General features: G+C 52.7%; 1 protein-coding gene across 3 annotated transcripts in view; it reads right to left on the reverse strand.

The window, feature by feature from the left end:
• Positions 1–3,528: 3,528 nt before the first annotated feature.
• The window catches only part of ZFAND3 (zinc finger AN1-type containing 3), a 297,507-nt gene continuing 280,918 nt past the window's right edge, over positions 3,529–20,117 (reverse strand). For all 3 annotated transcript variants that reach the window (XM_074332881.2, XM_074332882.2, XM_074332883.2), the window contains one exon: positions 3,529–5,849. In XM_074332881.2, the coding sequence (XP_074188982.1) occupies positions 5,695–5,849 (155 nt within the window). In that variant the 3' untranslated portion in view covers positions 3,529–5,694. The remainder of the gene's footprint in view (positions 5,850–20,117) is intronic.

Genomic DNA, 20,117 nt, shown 5'->3' on the forward strand with positions numbered 1-20,117 from the left:
GGACTCCCCTCTCTCTCCCGCACCCAATCTGTCAGGAACTCCTGTCACCTCCACCTTCAAAGTCAGTCCAGAATCTGACTCTTCTCACTACTGCCCTGCTCCCTGAGCTCTGCCCGCCCCCCTCCCCCCCACACACAATCGCCTGGGTTTTCTCTCAAGTAGCCTCCTCCCTGACCTCTACTTCCCTTGCTCCCTTCCCAGCTATTGTCCTTGAAACCCAAGGCAGACCCCATCCCCCCACAGTAGTTGATGGGAAACACCCCGATGGTCCCCAGCTCAGAGAAACTCTCACAGGTCCTGCACTTAACTATCCCCTTGCACTTACGCTTTATTGCTTATCTGTCCTCTTGTTATATGCTCTGCACTTCCTTTATTTTTTCCCCGTCCCGTGTTTTTGGTCACCACTGTACCCCCAGTACCTGGAATGGTGCTGAGCACATAGCAGGTGTTGAAGAAGAGCCACCACGGCCAAGGCTGGGGGCAGGAAGGAGCCCTGATGGGGCTCGAAAGGCGTAGGCCAGGAGCTTCCACCGTTCAGGCTGTGTCCTGGTCACCGCCCCTTTCCTTTCGGGGGCCGTGTCACTAGGGCAGATCCCTCTTCCTAGTCTGGGGCCACCCTCCCCAGCTCCTCCTGCTGCCTGGGGGGGCCTGGGCCTGTGGACACCAAAGCCCCTCCCCAGAGGGGTGGCAGAGCCTCCAGCCTGACCCTGTGGCCCTGCTGTTCCCAGAGCCCCGCCCCCCCATCATGTCCACACTCCCCAGGCAGCCAAGGCTCTTCCCACCTGGGGGTGGGGGGCTGCATGGGGACGTCTAGAGGAGGTGGAACAGGAGCCCCCACGCCGACCACTTGTCCAGCCTGGCCTCCCGTCTGTGAACCCAGCAAGACGGTTCATCGCCGGCCATGCGTGAGCACAAGCCCCGCATCTGGGGAGCATCTCATTCACCAACAGCTTAATCCCCAAATCTGAGACCCCCTTGAGCCCAGCAGCTGCGTGTCACCCCTTCCCAGCCAGGCCCTCTCGCGCACATCCTGAAGGTGACCTGTCAGTGTTATTTTGCAGGCCTTTTCCGGAAGCTGCCTGGGCGCTGGCGAGGTCTGAGCCAGTGAGGGGGGAGCAGCGTGTCCGAGGAGGAGCCAGCTCGGGAGCCCGCAGGCCCCGGGGCCTCTCGCTCTTGCTCACTGTCCACCGCAAGCCCCTGCAGTAGTTGACGGGAAACATCCTGATATATAAACCCAAGGAACAGTACTTAGGCCACGGGAAAGGCGAAGCTCCAGGAACTGGCCAGCATCCACCGCAGGTGTTTTGGGCTTGGGGACAGCGCAGCACAGAGCCCCACATACGCTGGAGCCTCCAGGCCAGCCTGGAAAAATTAACCCAGTTCTTTCTCAGGAAGCACATAAGGTGCACAATGAACTGGGGCAGCGAGTCCCAAATCCCTAGATGCACTGTTAGGAAAGGTCCTGCGGTCAGTCTGTCATGCGCGGTGCCTGCGCTTCACCTGCCACCTGCCTCTTCCCAAACCTGGGACCTGGACAAGGGCCGGGGACCTGGACAAACCCCATTTTGGGAAGAGCTGGGACACGCTGCTTTCTAAGACTCAGCGTCCCAACACCGTGGCAGGGCTGGTCCCTTCCATCTTTAAAATTTTTATCGGGAAATATTGGGGAACAGTGTGTTTCTCCAGCGCCCATTAGCTCCAAGTCGCTGTCCTTCAATCTAGTTGTGGAAGGCGCAGTTCAGGTCCAAGTCCAGTGCCATTTTCAATCTTGGTTGCAGCCCACCATCCCATGTGGGAATTGAACCGGCAACCTTGTTGTTAAGAGCCTGCACTCCAACCAACCGAGCCATCTGGCTTCACCTCCAGAAACTCAGAGGCAGCTCAGTGTCTGCAATCTAGTTGTGGAGGTGGCAGCTCACTGGCCCATGTGGGAATCGAACCGGCAACCCTGTTGTTAAGAGCTTGTGCTCTGACCAATTGAGCCATCCGGCCACCCCCCTTCCGTCTTTTTTAATGTGAATTTTAAAAATTAACATTACACACGTGTACGGTCTTAATAGTAGTAAATATCATAGTGCTTCATTTCCATCCCCCACCCCAAAGAAAATTCCTGGACTTAAGCTTTTTCTGCTGCATTTTATTTCGAAGTAACGTATCGCTCTCTTGAATTTTCTGTTTCAGACACTGACTTCCTCTCCGAACAGGAACTTAGCCCTTTTGTGCTCCACACACACGCACAGCCTTTCCTTTGTCTCCCAATAGCGTTCCATCATCCATTTTTGCCAGAGCAACACTCATCATTATTTGTACGTGTTTACATTACTTGTATGTCGGTATTAGTCATAGCTGAGTCATGTAGGGTCTATGGTTCCTCTTCCTTCCGATTTTTTGTTTTGCAATAAATTACCTATTTTTATTTGTGTAATTTTCTATCTCAGATTTACATCCAAACCCCGTGAGAGAAGTGTAAATCAAGTGTTGACACTTTCAGCCCCATCAGAGCCGCCTGCAGTCCTGGCGCCCTGCCCGCTGGGTGTGGACGGGGCGCTGCGGGCCTGGCCCTCGGCTGTGCAATCCCTTCACAACACTCTCGAATTTCTGCATTTTTCTCGGCTTATTCCTTTTTCTGGAGCCCTTTCTCAGGAAGCTTTGAGACTGGCTGCAAAAGAGTCCATTTTCTGAGGCCCCTGCAGACTTTTCCTGGGTGTCCCTATTGCTCTGGTGCCCGTCTGGGGTCCTTGTTTCTCTGAAGCGAGAGGGCTCAGTCCCCCGAGCGTGTGGCCGGCCACTGCCTTGCTGAGCACATCCCCAGCCTGGGGCTTCCGGTTCCTCTCTGCTGCCCACGCAGAGCGCTCTCCGTTCCCACCACCATGTCCTCCCCGCGTAGGCTCCTGCTGGCAGACAAGCCTCCCTGCTCCACCGGCAGTCCCAGCGCCTCCTCCAAGGGCACCAGCCCCGTGCTCTGCCCGCTGGCTGTGGCTTGCTCTCCGCCGTGCAGCTCTGACTTCCTGAGGATTCTTCGTCATCATCACGGCCACTGTGAGGCCAGTGCTTCTGCCTTACGGGTGGTGGGAGGGATGCCACTCCTGTCACCCCCCCACCTAATGTTTTTAAACATCGTAAGACGTAGTAAGTGTATCTTTGCACCAAGGAGTTCACACAGCAAATACATCATTCTGATCCTCCCTTCAGGGAGATTGCACCCTCCATCCTCAGGGTCCTTCCCTCCTGGGGTGCGGTTTGGGTCCCGCAGACGCTGCCCCTCCCCCCAGGACCCTATGTAACCTCCCTGCTGCCAGCAGAGGCCTGGTCCAGCAGACAGGTCCCGTGCCAGGCCCACGGCCTCCCACAGAGCAGGGGAGCGGCTGTTTAGCCTGGATGCTTACTGGACTCACGACCCCCAGGCAATGCAGAGGGACTCTCTACACACAAGAGCCCCCCATCTCTCCCCAGCTCTGGCCAGGATGACCTTTTACCATTTTATCGGTTATGTAGGTGGTACACAGGAGAGTGGGTGAAACAGAGAAATCCAAACTTTCATAGGATTGGTTTAATTTTTTTTTCAGCAGGAGAAAAAAAGAATAAAGTTACAAGATTCTTTTAATATTTTCACAATGTTAAAACTAAAACTGAGCTCTAGGCTATGTGTGTAAGTAAATCTAGAACACAAAAGGGTTAAATAAGATTTTCTCTTTTAAAGATACAAGAATTTAAGCTTTCCTTACATTTAACAAACTTCACAGAACAGATAACTGCCAGGGAACAAGCCCCCCTCCCCCCAGCTCTACCATCAGGAAGTGAACGTGGGCTTGGAGCCCTGTGTGCGGCCGGGCTCCCCAGGGAGCCTGCTTCCCTATCGCTGCCTGAAGCCGGTGGGACCTGAGGAGGGCTGGAGGGCTCGCCTCTTGGGGATCAGAGCTTGGTGGGGGCCTAGGCGCCGCCTCACTGAGGATGGCCATGGACTGGCCAGAGGGCCGTGGCTTGACAACAGTGGTAAACGCGGGCAGACCCGGCCCCTCTGCCCTGGGCTGCCCGAGAGCAAGACACTGGTCTGGGTCCTGAAGCAAAAATTAAGGCTGGAGATTTTGCAGCGGATTCCACTCTGGTGGGGTGGGGTGGGGTGGGAGGAGGTTGGGAAGAGCATGATTTCCTATTTCAGTATTTTGGATCAAATACCATTTGAAGTTACAGGTATTGATTTGCAGACAGAGTTGAAGTGATTGCTGTGACATAAAAGGGCAAGTTGCTGGGCTAATACTCCAGTAGGCTGTGAGTGGGCAGATGCAAACGGCCTCTGTAGGAGCCTTCCACTGCCACCAACCTGGGTCAGACAGGGGCTGGGGACACTCACCCCTGCCCCGCCCACCCCACCTGACTGGTACTGATCCCCAACATGGGCAACCAGGCCCATCTCCACCCTCCCCACCTGGCCTGAGCTACCGCAGCTGCTGAGCTCCTCTCTGCCCACGTCTAGAGGCACAGGCTGAAAACCGTGCCCTCCCACTCACCTGCCAGAGCCAATGTCTCCTGGAGCTGGGCCAGGGCCACGAACCACTGTCCTAGACAGCTGCAGCCCGCTGCCCCCCCTTACTAAACGTGCTAAGTGGCAGATGTGGACTGGTGGTCCTTGGGCAGAGGGGATGCAGACATGGGAGGCGGGGCCATCGTCCTCTCCGCCCCCCCCCCCCCCCAGGGGCTGAGCAGGCTCCTGCTGGAAGAGGCAGAGTCTGCGGGCAGCAGCGGCCCAGGCGCTCCCCAGCTCTTCCACTGATTCCTGTTGGCTATGAAACGTCTTTAAAAAAACTCCAATATAGAAATCTAGCTGCAGAGGCCAGTGTGCAGACCCCAGCTGCAGCTGCTGTGCTGCGATTAGCCTTATTTGATCAATTGCCAGATCCCTGTACGTGGCAAAAGCAAACCAGAGCCAGTGGGTCAGGGGGCGCCCCTGGCCGCTTCTCATGACCACGGGGTCCTGCGTAGAAAGGTGGTTCTTGTATGTGGACTAGTCTTGAGTGGAGCTAATTTTCAAAGTGAGGTTACTGTTTCTCTTCTCGTATGATGAGAGAGTTTTTTCATAGCAAGTCAGGTAAAAAATTTGTAAGATTTTCCTAAGAACCTGCCCCCCACCCCCATTTCCAGCTCTGCGGGAGAGCGAGGCCACCACCCAGCCCAGCCACGTGGCATCTCAGCAGCCTCCTGTGACCAAGGCACGCGTGGCCATCAGGTATCCTGGCTACTGGGAGTAAGGATAAGCGAAGAGGTGAAAGGCCGGACATTAACCAGAGCTTCTGGCAAAGCCATGTGCGTCGTGGGAACTTTCACATCAGCCTCCACTCCTCCATTCACTCAGAGTCTCCGTCTGGAACACTTTCCACTTAAGGCTTTTTATAAGTTTGACTCCAGCAGTGACAGGTATGTGTTGTTTTAAATCCACTAGCCATGCTCAAAAAAAAAAATATTCTTCATGTTTTAATTTTATACAATGGCTAGCAGGCACCTTAGTAACCAGCCAGAAATCAATTTCAACCACCATCAACCCCTAAACTACAGTACCAGGATGGCTGGCTAAAGAAAGGAAACAGACTGGCTGTCGTCTGACGCGTGCCCAGTACAAGGTGTCTGGCTGACTTTGTCCTAGATAAGGCTAACATTAGTGAGCTAAGAACAGCGTCGTGTGGCGGTCGCGCCCGGGCTTCAGGAGCACCCCTCCCCAATGCGCTGGCAGGAGCGCCCCACTTTCCGGTCCAGTTTCACCATTTTCATGATGGCTTCCTCTCGGCCGCGGCCCATGTGGTCAAACGTACAGTCGTGCTGCTCGGGGAGGCGGTGTAACATGCAGAACACGTAACCTGCAGCAGGGGGAGAAGCAGAGAACAGACCATCAGAGCGGCCGCCTGACGCCCAAAGCCCAGCTCTCACTCCGGTCCGGAGCATGGGGGGGGGGGGCACCTCGGTGAGTGGATGGTCACGGCACGGGCTCCTGCTGCTGGAGAGTTTATTACAATGCCCCCCACCCTGTAACAGGGGCCTGCACACCACGTTTCACAGCTGCTCCTTCGGTCAGTCCGACATCCTCAAAACGTCCCAGGGCAGCTGCTCAGAGGCTGGCTCTGCATTTATTGCTGCTCCTGCCTGGAGCCTAAAGGAGGCTGCTGAAGAGAGATATACCCCCTTTCCTTAGGAAATGAGGGGGCTCTGAGCCCCTTCCCTCCCGGCAGCCGCCATGTAGGCAGGAGAGCACAGAGCTGCCAGCTCAGCACTTTCTCTGTCTTGGGCAAAATGTAATATCCACCCCAGGACACCTACCATTTCTAGGAGGCAGAGAGGGAGCAGAAATGATTATGGCTTAAATTACATTCTACCTGCTGTACAGCTAGGGCTTGGGGGGATGGTGGGAGTGATCAAACCACAACCCACAAGTGAGTGGGGGATCTCAAAGGAAAATGGATTTCAAGTGCTGGAAAGGGTACTACTTATAAATAGAGGAAAGAACAGAAATGCTGAGCTCTAATCATCATCTCAAAGGAGCCTGGTGCTTCTAACTCCACCTGGCAGGTAGGAGGTTGGGGCTCCCACTCAGGCCTTTCCCCTCCACAAGTGGAGGGGGCTGCAGGGCCACAGGAGACACTGTTGGGGCTGGCAAAACAAAGGATGAAGGAGAGGCAGGAAGAGGGAGCAGATGAAGTGCCTCTGAAAGGAAACAAGGAAAGGAAGCCTCAGGGAGTCAGCAGAGAGGCTCAGAGGTCAAAGTGAACACACAGCGGTGTCAGCATGAGATCCATTCCTCCTTCCCCTCTTCTGGTTCATTTCTAGAGATGCTGATAAGTAAGTGGATGAGTGTGGGGGTGGACACCTCCCATTCCCTAGGTCTGTCTCTTTCAGGAAGAGTGGGGTTGAAGAGCTGCCTCCCCGCCACTCCCTCACCCCATCAGTTAAACCTGGAGACACCTCCAGGCCCCTGGGCCTAGACCAGGTCCACAGGACCAACCTACAGATGAATCCGAATCCTTTCCTAAACCTACTGCCACCCCTTGCCCCTGGAGCAGACGTCCCCTAGGCCAGGTAAGTGCCCCCCTCACTCTCCCAGCAAACAACGTCTTTCTTTTAAGTCTAGATCCCGGTGGCCACAGCACCACTCCTTGTGACCCATCCATCTCCACATCCTTAATCTCTTTTCTTCTCAGCGATGAAGGGTAGAGGCAGTGATTTTAGAAGAATAACTGAAATTGAAGCAAAGGCTGAGTGACCAGGATGGACAAGTTTCAACAGCCTTAACTTGAAGATTAACTTCGCCCCAAGAATTCCCCTCATGGACACTACAGTGCTGCCCTGGGGCCTTGGGCTCATGCTGTGTACGTCCCTGGCCCTGCACACACAGGGGGCTGAGCGACCAGGGAGGCCTGGCCCACCCACTGTGTGAGAGAGCACATTATTAACTGCTTCCCAGGGAGAGAGAGGCAATGTTTGCCTCTACATTGGGATTGGGTTTAAGGAAAAAAGAACAGAGATGAAATTCTTGTCTCCTGAGAAGCGGAGCTCCCACTTGGTCCAAAAGCAAAGTTAAGACTAATGAGTTCATGTGTTCTATTTACTGATAAGTTCATTACTCGGAGATATTGGATACCAGTTGTCTTTCTCCTAAAGGATTTCTCAGCAGATGTGTGGATGGCCTCAATATGCACCCTTCATCTAACAAACACCATCATCTCCTTTGTGGAGCAAAGCCCACCCGAAGGGGGCAACCTGCTGCCAGGTCAGGGTTTGGCACGAGGGTACCAGCGGTAGGGAGGCAGGACGTGTGTGCATTTTATAAGGGGCAGGGGAGGCCTGCTGTCCCTTGTCTTCCCTTTCTTCAAGATACTGGGATGATGCCGGGGAAGGTCCAAGGGGCTCCTCTCTCCTTCTGATGAATGGCGCTGGTTGAATAAAAACAGCAGGAAATGGATTACCCCTGAAATTACCCTGGCCCTGGTTCAGCCTAACGGTTCGTCAGTCAAAGGCAGACTGGGGTGGCGGGGAGAGGCTCCGGCCAGGGGCTCACTGTGCCCCTTGTAACTGTGCTTGGACTGCCTTCCGACAGCTCGGGGGCGGTCTCCTCGGGGGATCTGGCACGGCAACCACACGGGGTTTCCTCATATTCTCTCTACACCCAGGATCCTCCATCCAGCCCAAACACTTCATTTCTCTACAGTTCTGTGAACTGTAAGATACACCTTGACACTTGGCTTTGATTTCTGAAGGTGAACGCCACTAAGCAGCAGCTAACTTTTGGGAGTGGTGCTGGTCTCAATTACAATATGTGGCACTGTAACTCACTGGGGTCTGGAGAAACTTCTGGAAAGCTCCCTTTCCAAGGTGCTGCACTGAGGTGATTAGACGGCACAAATGAAGCTCACTCCCTCGTCAGGATCGCTCACCAAGCGGAGGTTACACAACGGAACTCGTCCCAGGCGCCGAGCAGGCGTGACCCACTGACAGCAGCCAATCGGCTGAATGACTTTCCGTGTCAGTAGTCTCAGCGGGCTGTTCTGGAGACGGGAGGGCAGGAGTCTTCATCCTCTTTCCTTAGTGCCCCACAGACCTATTTCTAGGAACCAGTGCAAGTGTCATGAGCTTTCAATGACTCTGACTCTGGAGACCAAGCTGGGTGTGGAGAGAGCTGAGAGCCGGCTGCCGGGGAAGGTGATCGTCCTGAACTTCAGTGGTGAACAGCTGTAAAGCACAAGGGACTTACAGCCTCCATCGTGGCCAGGCCATCCTCCAGGCCGGTCATCAGACACCAAGTGAGGCCTTTTGAGTGCGGGTCTAGCAAGGCAGTGTCCAGAAGGGACGAAAGCACAGACGACACTGAATTGAGCAGCTAAGCTGTGACCCGGGCTCTGCTACTGTCCCCCAGGGTGTCACACAATTCTTTCTGTCCTGATTTAAAAAAGTTATATATCAAAATTGCATTCTTTCACTCGTTCACATACATACAATCCATAGCTACACTCTCCTTATGGGCCCCTAGTTCAGCATCATGTAGTTTTGAAAACAATTTCGATATACTTTTGCTTATGACAGCCGTACACCATACAGTGTTTCGGAGGGATAAAGGCAGGAGAATATGAGGAAAAGGATGCTGACCCCCAAGAGAGGAAAACACCGAAGGCAAAAGTTTTTGAAAATATGAGCTGCCTGCTAAACGTGGCTGCCCTCAGCCCTTTCCCTGCCATGTCACATGACTGGCTCCCCTGTTTTCCATGAAATACTGGCCTAAGCGGAAGCTGCAGAGTTATCTGAACAAAACGCTCAAGAACTTGTGTGGGCATTTCTTTGCTTGCTGGCATTGAGGGCAATTTGGGATGAGCCCTTAATTACAAAGGGAGGGTGAAGCAGCAGCTCCACGAGCACGTTGTTCCATGGCCCTCTCTGCCGGCTGCTACCTGGCCTGTGACAGGCCATCCTGGGCATGGGAAGAGGGAGGAGGCCGGACCACCACAGGTGACATCAGTTAGCCCCCTGCGAGCTGGGCTGGAAGGTCTCCAGAAGGTCTCCGGCATCTACACCCTCAGTGTGAAAAACCTTCAGTGAATCAGGCAGCATCAGGAGGGGAGGAAGGCCTGCCTGTGTAGACAGTCAGTGGCGGGGCCAGACGGGCTCATCCTGGGATCCAAGCCTGTGGCTGAGGACAGCGAGCGATGGGGCGATAGCAGGAACTTCCCTGACTGTCACTATCAGACACACAAAATGATGGAATAAGGCAAAAACATACCATTCCAGACCATCTACCCCTCTGTCCCAAAAGGGTTCCATGTGAATGAGACATGCTGAAGGCAGCATTCAGGTCACTCGGTCACTCGCCCTGGCCACCAGCCTGGGGGATTCTTGTGGGAGGACGGGCATTTCAATGGAGGCTGCTCATGGGTGCAAACAAGCACCTCTGGTCTCGGCCCTCCTGACTAGACCTGGGGACTGTGACCAGTGAGCCATATGCCACACACACGACACACGCTGGCCCAGAAAACAACCGCAGAAAATGGAACTGAAGCTCCGTCTCCCCAGACTCATAAGGGTCTAACATGCAGGTTTCTAAAAATGCTCATTTGGCCAGAACCAAACTTCAGACTTGACCCGTGAGCTTTTAACGCTAACACCTGAAAGTGACACAATTTATTCAGATCCTTCATCCACAGCTAACACTCACCTCTGCTTACACAGGCAGGAATGTGGGTTTTCTGCGATCGAGATCACTCTGCACAAAGGCCGCCATTAGGTAAAGATAACACGACACCCAGCACCTTGCTCTAAGTGCTGTGAAAGGTGCAACAGAGTTGTTGCACTCACTTGTTTACAAAAACCAACAACAATCAGAGCCCAAGAGGAAAACTCAGAGGCCTCGCCCAGGGCCGAGGGGGCAGGGCCTGGGTTCCCCAGGGCCCAGCAGTGTTGGCCGGCAGGGCCCTGGGGCAGCAGAGCCAGACAGTGGCCTCAGCGCCAGTTCCCTTCCCTCCTGCTCTGCTCCCCGCACCCTCTGGCCACAGGAAGGGCTACTGCACTGGGGGTGGGGAAGCGGAGGGAGGAGGAGGCGGGCAGTGCAGCCCCCCCCCCCCCAGCCCCCCAGGCCCTGGGCTCCAAGGCCAGCACTTCCCTCCAAACCCTAAGGACTGAGCAGGAGGTGGAACTCTTTTCCTATTGGAATTTCCTAAGGGAGACAAAGAAAGCGATGCCAAAATTCACATTCAAAGTCTGAGCCCTTGTCATTTTTATTCAATCCCTGCCAGATAGAAACGTTGCTTTTTGGCTTTACCTTGGAGTAAAAAGTACCATTTAAAGTTGGCAAAACTGGGCAGCTCTGGATACTTCTGGACTTTAATTAAACATTGTTTCCTTGCAGATCCCCACCCCTTGCAGGCTCCCCCAGGGGCCGGGCTGTTTTAAAGGCAGGGACCAGGGTAGGCCTCAGCTCCAGCTGCTCGGGTGTTTCTACCTCACTTGCAAGATGTTTTACACTTTCTTGCTCATTTGACTTTCAAATTATCTAAGGTTCAAGCAGAACCTAAAAATACTGACAAGCGTGGGGGCTGAGGCACTGTGAAATGATCCACTGGTGTGCCTGCGGTGGCAGTGCGCATGCAAGCCGTCTGCACAGACCCCACAGCCCTGGGCACAGCGGACCCCCCTCCCCACTCCCCGCCTCGGGCTGCGCTAGTGCGGGTGCAGCCGGGCCCGAGGCCCTGGCAGGTGTGTCCAGCTAGGAAAACCAGAGAGCGCTGCCACAGATGCACACGGGCTCCAGCAAACGGAGCCTCGCCCAGGCCCCCCGAAGCTTCCTGGGAAACCTGGGTAGGGCCCACCAAAGCTCAGCTCTCTCATAGGCCCCACTTGCTATCCAAAGTGCCTGTTTAAAAAATAAATGACAAACATGCCTAATCCAGTGTTTGAAATGAACAGGCAAGCTCCTTAGAAAAAAGAATCCGTTTTCCAGCTAGGTAAGGGTTCCTCAAAGCTCAGGACAGCTAACCGACCTCATAGCTCATTTGTTAGTACACGCTGGGAACAGCGGGCGGCTCCCGGAGAGCTTGTTGGAAAGCATCAGCCATTTATACTCGCACGTGGCTGCAGCAGTCCCTGGACTGCACCTCCATCCTCTGACCCAATGCCCAAGGCATGATCTTAGCACAGAAATGTAGTAAAGGATCTTAATGCACCTTATTTCATCAGGCTCATGGTACAGGCAAAGCAGCTGCAGGTGTTTTGGGAATGGACTGTGTCTACTTTCCATTCTTCCCATCCCTGACTTTGCATCGTGGAAGGAAAAGCATCGTCACACTCCAAGAAACTGAAATGAGTGGGCTGACACAGAGCCGGCTGGGCTGGGGGACGGACAGGCCGATGGGCAGAGGTCAGCTGCCTGGAGAGCTGGAGCTGAAATGCCACAGTGAAGCTGGGCATCAGTATGTCTGTCTGCTTTTCAAAGGGAAGGAGAACCTGTAATCTAGAAGAGCCCACCCAACAATTTAATAAAACCACTCAATCATACTGACACAATTCTAAAACAGAAGCAATCATGTTTCCCCCAAAACCAATTAAAGTACCAGTTACATAGATACGAGCTAAATGTTAGAACAAAAAGCAGAGTGATAGAAAGCAAAGATACAAGAGCCTGTTGTGGGGACAGAGTCCCAGAGAGCAGTTTCCAGGCTCTCAGCCTCACGTGGGGAGGTGCTGGCTCGGGTAGAGAATGACCATCAGCTGTAACTGGTTAGCCAATCGGCTACTGATGTTACTGTGTTGATTGGCTGCGTTGATTAGTTGGCAGGCAGAGAAGTGAATGGCGGACTGCGGATCGTGTGGCTACTACTGCGTGTGTCTCCCCCAGCGACCAGCGAGAATACAGTGGTATGACACCCCTACCTATGGCTCCGTGGGTGTTCCTTTTTGGCCTCACCATATCCTGCGTTATGGGGGGAGCGGGACCAGAGGCCCTGCAGGCTGCCCCGCACGACAAATGGCGCAGCAAGCAGGGTCTCTAGCACGACACCTGTGCAACCAGCTCCTAAGGTAACGGAATGTACTCGGCAACCAGCTCTACAAGAACCGTCAGCACGAGAGGGAGATGACATTGTCCCAGCCCAGCTTGAGGAAGCTTCTAACGCAGTGTGTACACACGTCATTTAAAAAGTATACAAAAGTCACCACTCTTGCACCCTAGTGCAGCCTCTGCGGACAGCCCCGTTCTTGCAGAAACTCGAACGACCTCTTTCCTCTCCTCTGTGTGATGCCTGCCCCGTCCCAAGATGTCCTCTTCCATCACCCGACTCCGCAGCCTCATTTGGCCTGATAACTCCGAGAACAAGTCTTCCCACCCTTCATTCTCGCCTCTACCGAGGAAAAACCCCTTCCTGCTTCTCCCACTGGGGTGGGGTGGGGTGGTCCTGGGGGGAGGCTGCCCGCACCAGGAAGCACACTGAGCATCACCTTGAGGGCTGAGAACCAACTCCGAGCAAACCCCTAAAAAGGCCTCAGTGCACAGGGAGGAGGGCGGCTGCAGGCTCACATTAAGCAGGGCTGCTTTATCTAGAGATGAACATATATTTAAAAACCAAGAAAAAACAGCTCAGGGCAGTTTCTGCCAGAGGAATAATGACTTGCTTTCAAACCCCGTTTCATTTCAGCAGCTGAAAGCGGCAGCATTAGCCTGTTGGTACCTGGGGCACTTTCTTGGATCTGAGAAACCCTAGGAGCTGCCCACAGTCCTGGCTCCTCTCCATGTGCCTCAGGGGAACAGTGAAGCAAAAGCGGGGAGCTTTTGGTTTTTGGGGTGACCTTCTCCTCTCCTCAGCAGGCTCCTAATTTGTTTGGCCTTCTCTTTCAGCACTGCCTTGTCCTGTAAAAGATTATCTTCTCAAATGGAGAAGTCCCTAGAAACCCACCTCCATGGCTGCGGTGGAGACAAGAAACAGGGCCGTCCCCGTACCACCCAGCAGCCACCGAGGGCATGGACGGGGCCCAAGGCTCCCCACAGAACGGGGGCCTATGCAGACATCCCTGGAGGCTAAACTAGCAAGAGCCAGTTCGTCCAGTCACAGAAAGTCCAAGTGGAGATGCCATTGGGGGACATCAGACTGTAAATGCCAGATGCCTTTCTCCGGGCCAACACTCGGAAAGGAAAACTTTCCCCATTTTTCTCTGCTGGCCTTTCCATCCACTCGTTGGGGTTGCGTGGGAGCACGAAGATGACAGACCAAAGCTGGGAGAGACCTATGGCTTAGTCCCACCCCTGCTGTCATGGCAAGTCCCTCAACAGGGGAACCTCAAGTTCTCTTTCTAGATAACCCAGGGAGGCGCTCGTGCTTTGGAGCCCAAGTGCTGGATTCAAGTGCCAGCTGCACTGCTTTAGCAGTTGTGTGGCTGGGTAAGCCATTGAACCTTTCAGAGCCTCAGTTGTGTCTCCTATAGAATGGGGTTGTTATGAGCACTGAAGTACCGTATTTCCCCGAAAATAAGACCTAGCCGGACAATCAGCTCTAATGCATGTTTCGAGCTGATTTGTCCGGCAAGGTCTTCTTTTCGAAGAAACATGGTAGCGCATATGAAGCCCCCGGCACGAGGAAGGCTGACTGTCCTAGCCACTGTCATCCCTGTCACCTCACACAGCACAACTAACATGCCTGGCTTCCAGGCTCGGCGCCCCCTCCTCCCAGCTGCCCCCACCCTATGGCTTTCATTCTGTGCCTCCCTCTTTCACCTCTCAGTCTAGGCTCCCGTTCCCTTATCCTTTGAGATACTGCTACTGACAAAGGAGAATGAACAAGGAAATCTTTCTTTGAACATGGGATGCACAAGTCTCCTCTGTCCCGCTCCACGAGCCTGTTTGTACAGACTACAAATGCATGGTAAGTGACAAGCGCAGTCAAGATTGCTGCTCAAGATATGCAAATGTTAGTGAGACTGATTTAAATATATGAAGACACACCGGGCAGCCTGGAAAGCACCCAGTGGTTAGGGACACCATGAAAGGGACACGGCAACTTTCCAAGGACAGCAGAGAGCAGCTCCTTTGCTGCTGTGCGGGGCTTCTCCAAGAATTCTGCATGCCTCTTTCATAAGCAGAGGCAGAGCATGTGCATTTCCAAGTTTGGTCACGTCCTGACGTGTCTATTTCCCTGAGACTGTCCAGCTGGGAGGTGTAGTGACAGGATGGGCAAGAGGAAGCAATAGGCGGCAGACACTCTGCAAACAATCTATATTATTACCCCAACGGTGCCAGCATCACATGCATTGTTTTATGTGCTTCTCTTAAGAATGAAGCCTCTCCACATGCTTCTTGTTTTCACAATACCTCAAAAAGGTCATTCTGAGGACCTCAGAATGTGTAAGAATCCTATTCTCACAAAACTTGAACTTTAAGGTCGTAAGTCCCACAACATCTGCTGTCCACTGTTAAAAGTCTGTGTGTGTGTGTCGGGGGGGGGGGGGTGCAGAGAAGCTGAGTTCTTGATTCTCTGTGTTTAAACTTAAGTTTATTTCAACACACCTCCCTGAAGGGAAAGAGGCTTATATTCAGTGTTAGAAGACTGTTTTAGCTGCAGACATGAGTTCAGATTTGAGGTCAGATTATGGACTATATATATAAAGCCCCCACTGAATGGACAGCTTACTCCAGTTTCTAGAGACTTCCTACCTGGATGGGCAGCTGGTGCTGAGCTAGTAGCCCAGTTCCATTTTACTTGGGGACTGAGTGGGGGAGGGCTCAGACATGAGAACTCCACCAAATGGCTCTAGTCTGTGTATTAAAAACACCGCGAAGGAGGCCTGAAATCACTGAGTCCAGAGCGGCCGGGACAGATGATTGAGCCACAGGCCGTGTGACATACTTACTGTCCTGATCTCCTCCTCCTTCCCTGCTCACTCCGCATCTGCTGTGCTTTACATACTACAACTATTCACTGCTGGACCCTCTTTCTGTCTCACCCCACACTCTCCCAAGGTTTAAAATTCTAACCATATATGCTAACAACTCTGAAATTGATCTCTCTGCCCCAGACCTCTCTTTGGAGCTCCATGCCTCTGTTCCCAATTATCTTCTTGGCATCCTGGATATCACGGACCTAAGATGTCCAAAATGGAATACTTGCTACATCCGCACAAACGCGCGTCTTCTTCAGTGTCCCCCATGTTAGAGAACCGGGCCACCATGCAGCCTCATGACACACACCGGGGGTCATCACAGGTACCTTCCTCATTCTCCACATTCAATTACCAAGTCCCATGGAGCCTATTTCCAAAAAGTCCAATCCGGTCTCTTCTTTCCATTTCTCCTGTCACCACCCAAAGCCACCAGCATGTCTTGCCCAGGTGACCCCAACAGCCTCTTCCAGTTCACCCATGTCAAACCATCCTCCTCCCAGCAGCCCACGGGACTCCACACACCCCAACCTGCGAGGAGCACATTTGACTTAAAGCCTTAAGTGGTTTCCCTGAACGACCACACACCTCAGCATCAGTGCGCCTCCCCTGGGCCACTCGCCTCCTCTTACTCCGTATTCTAGACACACTGACCTCCTCACTACATTCTTGCTTCTCTAGGCCTGTTTCAATAGCCCTTCCTCAGGAAGACCTTCCTACACCCTCAGAGTAGCCTAGAGCTCGCTACATGCTTTCGTGGCATCTTGGACTTTTCCTTCAGTCACTAGTCGCGATTATAATTATAGGGTCATTTGTATATTTTTTTTCATTTAACTCGTTTCCCTGACTAGATTTCATGGAAGCCAGAAACATGCTTCTGTAATTTATCACACACACACCCTGTGCCTAGAACAGTGCATGGTTCAGCCAAAGGATTTTGGTTGAGAGAATGAATGAGAGGTTAGTCGACCGTGTTCTCCCAACCTCAGGGGACAAGCAAAAGCCAGGCAAGAGCTCAAGTGGCAAACGCGATGCCCTCCCCCTGGCCTCGCAGCAGCACCTGCCTACCCTGCCCTCATCCGGAAGTGCCTCGCTCTCATCCTCGGTCATAACCCCGCTCCCCATTCCCCTCCTCCTCACGGATGCTGCCCCTGGGAAGCCTTTACTGGCGTCTAAAAGCCGCCACAGACCACAGTCCTGCATTGTCTGCTTTTATATTCCCTCCTTTAAGGAATCGCATTTAGACCCAAGGCTCCAAGTAAAATCTACAAGGTGATATCTCTTGAATTTATATTTTCATTCAGAAATTCTTCTCTGAAACTCCAAACTCCTATATCCAACTGTCTATTTGACAAGCACCTCGAACTGGATTGGCAGACAGGAATCTCAGCTGTAACATGTTCAAAACAGGACTCTTAATCCTCCTGACTCCTGTATCAGCTCATCTCCGAGTCTCCCTGCCTCAGTGAATGACACCATAGACCCAGCTGCTCAAGCCACGCAGGACTCATTCTTGATTCCTCTCTTTCCCGTAGTCCTCACATCTTCTTTTTTAGTAATCTTGTTGGCTGTGCCTCTAAATGATGTCCTGATCTGCCCTGCTTCTCTCCAGCTCATGCAAATGTCCTGTGGCAGGAATGAGTGCAGCATGCAGAGGGACTGGGAAGGAAGCCAGCAGGGCTGGGACGCAATGGGGCCAAAGTTCCACCGCGGCTCGCTGGGGCCTACAGGGAACTCGCTGTTGCCCTGCGTTAGCCTCTGCTGTCCCCCAAGCCTTCTCCCTCACAGCAGTTAGAGGGACTCCTTCCTTCCTTCCTTCGCTCCCTCCCTCCCTCTTTTCCTTCAGGTAACTGACCTGAGATGTGCTTTTTAATGTGTTAATTCCTCTTTGAATAGGTAATACATGAATATAATAGAAATTCAATTTGTATAAGATCAGATTCTGCAAAAGTCTCTCATCCCATTCTCAGTTACCCTCCCAGGAGGCAGAGCAGAGTCCGTACATACATGAGCAATTATGTTTATCTCCCAGAAGAATATTTTAAAAATGTAAACCAGATCATGTCACTCCTTTGCTTAAAACTCTTCAGTGCCTTCCCACTACTTTTACAATAAAATTCCAACTCCTGGCAGAGGCCTACTAGCCCATCCGTCCGGTCTGCTCTCCAGGGCCAGTGCTCCAACCCCACAGCCGCCTTTCTGGTCCTCAGATCTGCCCAGTTTGTTCCCGCCTCCAGGACCGACGTTGTTCTCTCCATCCTGGACACCTTCCCCCAGCCCTCTGAATGGCGGGCTCGCCAGCTCAGCTTTCATCTCCTCCCAGATGGGGCCCCATCCCTACTTGCAGCCCCCACCCCTCGCCCTCCTCATTCTGTCATTCTTTACATCATGGCACTTACTCCCATCAGAAAGTATCTTTTCATATGTTCCCTTGTTCACTGCATTTCTCCCCCAAGGAATAAAAGCACCACGTGGTCAGTACTGTGTCAGTTTTATCTCCTGCCATTCCTCTGGAAGGAACTCAATAAAGACAAGTAGACTGAGTAAATAAATAATGTGAATCAACATTTGACTCCCTAAAAGGAGAAAAATTACTTCTAGCAACAAAAGTATGTTTAAAACTGTGCCCCTCCCCCCACTCCTGGAGAGGACCGCCACCCCAGTCCACTTCCAGGGTGAATGGGTACAGTGAGCAACCTAAAAACTACTGTTGCCTGGGGAATATTCCTTTTTTTTTTTTTTTTGCAGTAGGTATACTTTCCTAATTATGCTTTTCTATTGCCATTATTATCAAGAGCCTGTATTTGCTGAGCTCACTCTGAGAGGCAACCCAGAAATGTCCAAGATGGCATCAGGTGCTCTCCTGGAATTACAACTTTGCTATGACTCATGACCACAAATTAAGTGAGTAGATAATGAAGAACTGAACACAAATCACACAGATTCCCACTGACATTCATTTCCTACCCTACTCTGGTATTTCAGTCAATTACCCCAGATTCCATGGAAAATTCGTTCTGGGGAAAATTCAGTTCAAGGGAAGAACAATTTAATTGATGCCAGAGTATTAACACAAACCTGGCCCTTTAATTTATAAATCTGGCACTTTCCCCATTCCTGGGTGAATCTGTAACACTGCACTGCACAGTTCTGGGGAGCACATGTCATCCTGTGTCTTACTCACAAGGAAGCACAAACTCCCTCGTGCTGACTCACAGCTTCCATCTCCCAGGGGATGCTGGGAGCGAGTGTGAGTGCGGAGAGCATGGTGGCTGCACAGCAGGTGTCCTTATAATCCAGTGAACAAGCGGCCTGCTCAGCTCCTCCAGACACAACTGGGCAGTTGCTAGACAAAGCCTCCTTGACCCACAGGAAATGTCTTCGATGGCAGTAGCCACTGCCTGTCACCTCCCACGCTATGGCCTAAGAACAACCCATCTCCTGCATCAAAAGCCGTCTCCTGACTGATACTTCACAGAACATTTTGGCCAGAGGAGCATCTAACACCCGCGTGGTATGCTTCCCCAGCTCACCTGCAGCCCCTGCGTACTTTCCTGGAGGACTCATCACAAGTGAAGCCGGCCCCGCTGGCTGCTGCGGAGACAGCCAGCCATCAGGTGGCGATCCCCACAGGCGACCAGCGCTATCTGTCCCCCAGCCGTCCACCCGGGCACCGCACATTTTAGCATGTACACAGCTGGCCATCCCCCGTGATCACGTACCAGGAAGTACCCTCTCCTTCCAACTATGGCCAGGCACTGTGATGGGGCAGAGAATAAACTAGACAGCACAGGTGGCCCTAACACTCGACTCCGCAGGTAACACTAGAGAACACCTGTCACCTCCCAGGAGGGAATAAGCAACAGCACCCTCCCAAGACCACACCAGGCTCAAGGGCAGGCCAAGTCCAGTTATGCTTGAGAGCACCCATGCCAAGCAGCTTCTACGCATGCACCTGTCATCGTCTGCAGTCCACAGGAGAGGCCTTCATTTCCTACTGAGTCGCCTCACCCAACAGGGATGGGAAGAATGTCTGTGCAAATAAGATGTGGAAAGGGGAGCTCTTTCCTAGAGAAACCAGTTGATCCAATTCTTTTAGGCACCTCTCCAATGAATTATAGGGCTGACTCATGCACCCTTTTCAGTTTTCGGCCTCTGAACTTTGCTCCAGTATTTCATGGTCAGTTTCAGCTACCCGACTATGCAGTGTGACAAGCACCTTACAGCGAGGAGTGCCATCTCTCAGCACTTATTCCCTGCCCTCCCAGCACTTGTTTCTTTTGAGTCTCTGGGTCTCATGCCCCTCCTGGGACCCAGCTCCTTAGTGGCATGACTTTCAGTCTTGGAGACTGAACAGTTCTAGTGCCCCAGGTCTAGTGCCACCAGGAACTTCTGTGTGACAGCCAGCAACCCACGAGCACGCGGGTTAGTGGGCAGATGTACTGAGCTCTAAAGGGACCGTCTCTGGATCTGCCTTCCAAAGATGGTGGTGCCCCAAACGCGAGTTCTCTTTTGGTAACACGAGCATAGTATCAACCACCACTGCAGAGCTGTGTCTTATCCAGGGTCACTGCCAGCAACAAGACAGCAAAACGAGAAGTGGTGAGGCTTTTCTTCGAGTCTGCCTCTCCAGGGCCCAACAGCAGAGGAGGAAAAGCTATCATGTGATCTTATCAGAACCTTGGCCTGCTTAGGAAAAAGCACTTTCCAGAAACAGAAACAAACTG

This window comes from Rhinolophus sinicus, chromosome 2 (assembly GCF_057876585.1).
Source record: "Rhinolophus sinicus isolate RSI-liver-muscle chromosome 2, RSI-T2T, whole genome shotgun sequence".
Taxonomy (NCBI): Eukaryota; Metazoa; Chordata; class Mammalia; order Chiroptera; family Rhinolophidae; genus Rhinolophus; species Rhinolophus sinicus.